Source organism: Miscanthus floridulus, chromosome 15 (assembly GCF_019320115.1).
Source record: "Miscanthus floridulus cultivar M001 chromosome 15, ASM1932011v1, whole genome shotgun sequence".
NCBI lineage: Eukaryota > Viridiplantae > Streptophyta > Magnoliopsida > Poales > Poaceae > Miscanthus > Miscanthus floridulus.
This window is the reverse complement of record NC_089594.1, coordinates 83,465,783-83,471,813: the sequence shown is the minus strand read 5'-3', so window position 1 is coordinate 83,471,813 and position 6,031 is coordinate 83,465,783. Positions and strand designations below refer to the sequence as shown.

Here is a 6,031-nt window from a genome sequence, read left to right as displayed (position 1 = left end):
TACCCTTGTGCTGGCTCCCTTCCACTACTGGAAACCCATCCTTTACCGAAGGCTTCTGGGTTTGCCGAGGGCTAGATCTCGGGCACTCGGCAAAGGCTCTATTTGCCGAGGGCCAGCCCTAGGAGCCCTCGGCAAAGAGGCCTTTGCTGAGGGCCTGGCCCTCGGCAAAGAAACGACCCTCGGCAAAATAAATCTTTGCCGAGGGCCTAGCCCTCGGCAAATATGGCCGGATGGGTCACGGCGGCCACTGGCGTCAATCTTTGCCGAGTGCCCGCCGTCAGGCACTCGGCAAAGATTTTTTATTTTTTTTTAAATTTTCTTTGCCGAGGGCCATTGGCCAGGCCCTCGGCAAAGATCCCCTTTGTCGAGGGCTAGGCTAGGCCCTCGGCAAAGATTTTTTATTTTTTTTTAAATTTTCTTTGCCGAGGGCCATTGACCAAGCCCTCGGCAAATTTTTTTTTGGTTTTTTGAACCCAGTTTTTTTGTGGTGCTATAATACATTATTTAAAACTCGATTTTAAAATTTGGGCCAATTTTGACTTTTTTTGATATATTTCCCTAATTTATTTCTTTTTGTTGATTTTTTTCGAATATTTCAAATTTGAACTGCAGGTGGATGGAATAATGCAATTTAGTGATTCGAAAAATGTTATTCATGGTATTTGGTGTATGTTGAGTCCCTATCCACGAACTCGCATCAAATTTCGGGCATCTTCTTCACGTAACATGACGAGGAACTTGTCGGAAAATTGTTTTTAAATTATATAAAATCCATACGAAGTCCGAAAATCACGAAATTTGTCGAGGTGTCAAGTTATGGCATGTGTAGGCTGTGGAGATATCTGGGTTTTAGACATCCGACGTCACAACTTGCTCGAAACCTTCTCAATTTTTTACCACAGCCTACACATGCGATAACATGACACCTCGACAAGTTTCATGATTTTCAGACTTCGTATGGATTTTATATAATTTAAAAACACTTTTTCGACAAGTTCCTCGTCATGTTACGTGAAGAAGATGCCCGAAATTTGATGCGAGTTCGTGGATAGGGACTCAACATACACCAAATATCATGAATAACATTTTTCGAATCACTAAATTGCATTATTCTATCCACCTACAGTTCAAATTTGAAATATTCGAAAAAATCAACGAAAAGAAATAAATTAGGGAAATATATAAAAAAAGTCAAAATTGGCCCAAATTTTAAAATTGAGTTTTAAATAATGTATTATAGCACCACAAAAAAACTGGGTTCAAAAAACCAAAAAAAAATTGCCGAGGGCCTAGCCTGGCCCTCGGCAAAGGGGATCTTTGCCGAGGGCCTGGCCAATGGCCCTCGGCAAAGAAAATTTTAAAAAAAATAAAAAATCTTTGCCGAGGGCCCTGGATCTGGGCCTCGGCAAAGGGCCCAACCCTAAATCGGCCAGCGGCCTGGCCCAAAATCCCCGCCCACATTTCATACGCCGCTGCTGCGCACCGCCGCCGTTGCTCGCCCCGCCGCCGCCCCGCGGTCCGCCGCAGCGCGCCCGGCCGCCCCGATGGGGGACTTCAACGTGGCGCTGGTGATTGTGGCGGCGGTGGTGAGCGTGCTGGTGCTGCTCGTCAGCGTCTACCTGCTCGTCAACTACCAGCACCCCGACGACGCCAACCAGGCCTACTTCCCCAAGCTCGTCGTCGTGCTCGGCCTCACCGTCGCCGTCCTCTCCATCCTCATGCTCCCTGCCGACGTCGCCAACCGCCAGGCCTGCCGCAAGGCCGTCCACAACGGGGCTTGCAACCTCACGCTCCCCATGAAGACGCTCTGGCTCGTCGTCTACATCGTCGACGCAGTCTTCGTCTTCCTCGTCATACCCTTCGCCATGTTCTACTACGAGGGCGACCAGGACAAGTAACCTGCTCCCCCCATTGCTCTCCTCACCCCTCCCTCCAGGATTGGAGTGAGATTCTGAATACTACTAGCATTTTAGTGTAGTTCAGTTCAAAAAAATGTGGCATCTTTTGCCCGAATCTTGTGGTGGATTCGAGCGTGTCCCTGCATTTGGGTTCGAATTCAAGCGACAGCTTTGAGCTCTGACCCTTCTTTTTTTCTTGAGTTACCAATCTTGTATCGCTACAACTGCACAGATCCGAAATTCAGTTCCCCTTGTTGCTGCCCCTCCGTGGATGGTTCTTCCTGTGCTTCATGAGCTTAGTTTAGATTTCTTTCTACTGTGTATATGTGTATTTAGTTTACACAACAAAAGATTAGTTTGTCTCCTTTGGTTTTACATTACAGTCATATATGACTATGGGAGAAAACTGTACTGCTTTTTTGATAGTTACATTGCATAGAATGGGTATGCCTTATTTACCCTCTATTCTATACAGATCCTATTGCACAAATTACTGACCATTAACAACATGAGATGTTTACGGCTAAAATTTTATGTCATCTAGTGATCACAAGATATCATCAAGTTCCTAAGTTTCTGCAATGTCGAACCTTTTCAGTCTCGTGATGGTGTGTGTTTACCTAAGTAGGCTGATCCCATCTCCATTTTGTCGCTTCAGGACTTGTTGGTAAAGTGGACTTCACTGTCAGGCACCTATCTTCAACGGTCCAGACATTTCCAAACTCATTTTCTGGACTCTCAAGTGGCCAGCCTTGCTTTAGTCAATTGCCTCGTGTGGTTAGTCATTGATGGAAATATGGAATTACCCTTTTCGTTATTGATGACTTTTAGTCTGTTTCTGCTCTCTGTCTTTACGTTTCACTGAACGAGTACTAGTCTCTGACTCCATCTATTTTCAGTGTGCGGCTTCTACTGCACCGGCTAACTCGCAAACAACTTGGACAATGCGTGCTACCTTCCCTGAATATGTGGTTGCTCTTACTACAATCGTTGGATCTGTGTTTTTCACGGTGAGTTTAGTTTAAACTTAATGGCTTGTGTTATGGTCATTTTTTATATGTATTGCTTTGATCAAATTTGCCATATTTTTTTAGATATGGTAAGTTGAATCTGAAATATGAACACTGTGCTCTCCCCACCATTTAGTACTGCTGTAACCTGTAATCATGCTGTCATCTTTCTGCATTTTTTTTCTTCCATTTCGCTGACTATACTTTTGTTTGGTAGATATTTGGTGGTGTCGGAATTGCCTGCCTTCCATTGGGACTTATATTCTCATTTATCCGGCGTCCAAAAGCTGTAATTACACGCTCACAATATATAAAGGTGGGCCTACATTCTCATGTACACCATTTTGATCATAAAGGATGCTTGCCTCACTTGTGATCAATCTTTCTGTTGCTAGTAATTATTTGGATATCAATGCTTCCTCGAGGTTAAACATGTGCCCAGCAGGAAGCAACTGAATTGGGAAAGAAGGCCAGGGAGTTGAAAAAAGCGGCTGAAGCTCTTCACCAAGAAGAAAGAAGTGGGAACAAGGGCCGGAAATGGCGCAAAAACGTGAAGGCTTTAGAAAAGGTACACATTTTTTTTATTGAAATTGCTCTTTCCAGGCATTGATAATGTTTAGCTATTACTTCCACAAAAACAACAAACCACCATATTTAGCCTTTTACGTGTGGTGTTATAAAGTAACCCCAAAAGATTAGTTAATGGCATGTCCTTTCCTTTACAGATGTAGTCATGCTACTTCAAATACGTAAAAGCTACGTACTTAGCTATATATTTAGTGTAATGATAACAACTTAGGTAAACATTGGAGTGAAATATTGCAGCCGAGCTGCAAGAAACAAAAAGGCAAAGTCAAGAGCAGAACGCGGAACCGACCGCACAGCTGCAGGCCCAGCAGGTCGCGTTCGAGGCTGCGCAGAAGCAGATGGCGGAGATGATGGTGATCATGCAAAGTCTTGGGCAAGCATCGGGTGTACCTGTGCAGTTTTCAGCTCCTCCACCTCCTACTCCTACAGCTACTCCTGTAAGTATGAAAATTCACTTTTCGCTTGTGCTTTGCCGTTGTGGATGTCGGCGTTCGTGCCGTTGTGGATGTCGGCGTTCGTGCCGTTGTTTCTTGCAGGTTTTGGAAACCTCCCCGTGCAGGGGAGCTGCTGCCGAAATTTTCAATTGAGTCTAATCTTTTTGTATTCCTAGATTACTAGATGCAATCTCTAAGTTTCAAAACTGTTTTTCCGGATTACTCACACATGCAATCTCTGCTCCTTTGTGCAGCCTCCGTCCGTGGGTTCCAATCATCCCGGTAGTGCGTCACCGGGTGATCCCGCCTTTCCTTCACCACCGTCTCATAGGCTACCTTGATGAGGACTAGTGCTAGGTGATGTGGTTGGACTTTATTGTAATATTTGTGGTTTATGGTTCTGACTTCTGCTTGGATTTCATGAACTTGTCGTAATAAACATGTGACTTGTAATATATTGTGATTTGTGGTTCACAATTATGATTGTGATATATTGTGAGAAAATGAGTTCTGTGTGATATATATATATGTGATGGTTGATATATATATGTATATATATATGAAAGGCTTGTGTCGATGGAATGCAAAAAACAAAAAAAAATTAAATTTCTGCCTCTTTGCCGAGGGCAATGACAAAGGCCCTCGGCAAAGAAGGGTCCTTTGCCGAGGGCCGTCCCATTGCCCTCGGTAAAGATTCATTGGAAAATTTCTGGAACATTTCTTTGCCGAGGGCCATGGTTGGAGGCCCTCGGCAAAGACTTTTTTTAAAAAAATTAAAATTTCTTTGCTGAGGGCCTGCGGGGAAGCCCTCGGTAAAGATTTTTCAAAAAAAAAGAATAATTCTTTGCCGAGGGCCGTCCCATTGCCCTCGGCAAAAATTTTTTGGAAAAATTCTGCAACATTTCTTTGCCGATGCCCATGGTTGGAGGCCCTCGGCAAAGATTTTTCAAAAAAAAAAATAATTCTTTGCCGAGGCCCCCGGAGACGGCCCTCGGCAAAGACTCCATCCCATGCGCCGGCGCCGTGACGGCTGCTTTTCTTCGCCGAGTGCCGCTCCAGCCCTCGGCAAAGGCTTTGCCGAGTGCCCGATAAAGGGCCCTCGGCAAAGACCCTCTTCGCCGACTCAAAATTCCCCGAGAGCTCTTTGCCGAGGGCCGCCCTCGGCAAAGCCTTTGCCGAGGGTTAATGGGTCTTTGCCGAGGGCCTCAGGCCCTCGGCAAAGAGGCCGTCTCCAGTAGTGTTCCTAGTAACAGTACTCTGCACATTTTATCCGGTGACCACTGCTCATCATTCTCAGTCCGTCTATCTCCAAGCCACATTAAATTGGGGTGCATTGGCGTCTCATGCATGCATGTGATGAATGGGTGCACAAGTATTATTGATGCACTCTGGACAAGAGTAAGAGTGTAAATCGGAGTGCCGTCAGTCTCTTTATCCACTTGGAACTTTCAATGAAGCCAAATGCTACTCAAGATAGCAAACACTAGCTCGTCAATAGAGCAACACTAGGGTTTCTAGGTACAAACAAAGAAAACCATTGGTGATGTACCTTTAATTTCAAGTGAACAAGTAAGCGATCTTCAAGTCTAAAAATGCAAAGCAATTGACCATAGAATCAAAAAACAGCCCTACAAAATTTCTATTCAGAAAACTAAAACATAATTTATTGCTAAATATTGAATGTGTTTTTAGAGCCTGTCAGCCTGCTGAAGTCGCTATACAGTTGCGAACTGGTACAGAGGTGATACAGTAGGGTTTAAACATGAACCGGGTTGTGTTACATGGTCTTGCGCAGCTCTCTGTGTTATAACCGGTAGTGATGGTCTCTTATGGCACCACAACCAGTCTGCAGAATAAACCCATTATGACGACTGGCAGTATCACAACCCATTTGTGGCATCTAGTATAGACATTTGGTCAGGCAAGCACAGCCATAAAACCAGTGTAGATGTGGCGGATGTAATCATCATTTCTGTTGTAATGTTTACTTATATTTTTTCCTTGTAGTCTTGTCTCGTTAAAAATTAAACTACCCAGAAGCTCTCATGTTCTTGTTCAATAGTACTCTTCATTGGGCTGTTTGGTACACCTTATAAGTTGG

General features: G+C 44.4%; 1 protein-coding gene and 1 long non-coding RNA gene across 2 annotated transcripts; both read left to right on the top strand.

Moving 5' to 3' along the window:
• The first annotated feature begins 1,539 nt into the window (after window positions 1-1,539).
• Window positions 1,540-1,898, top strand: LOC136507809 (LIMR family protein Os06g0128200-like). The gene has a single exon (XM_066502415.1). It carries the CDS (start codon window positions 1,545-1,547, stop codon window positions 1,896-1,898), a length of 354 nt encoding a protein of 117 aa, XP_066358512.1. The 5' UTR covers window positions 1,540-1,544.
• A 632-nt stretch (window positions 1,899-2,530) lies between these two features.
• On the top strand, window positions 2,531-3,477 carry LOC136509630 (uncharacterized). The gene is made up of 4 exons (XR_010772403.1): window positions 2,531-2,675; window positions 2,798-2,908; window positions 3,126-3,224; window positions 3,354-3,477. It is a non-coding gene; the product is annotated as an uncharacterized lncRNA (long non-coding RNA).
• Window positions 3,478-6,031: the final 2,554 nt, after the last annotated feature.

Bases quoted from the DNA above. Each gene is read 5' to 3' on its own strand.
- LOC136507809 (XM_066502415.1), top strand. From the start codon at position 1,545: ATGGGGGACTTCAACGTGGCGCTGGTGATTGTGGCGGCGGTGGTGAGC.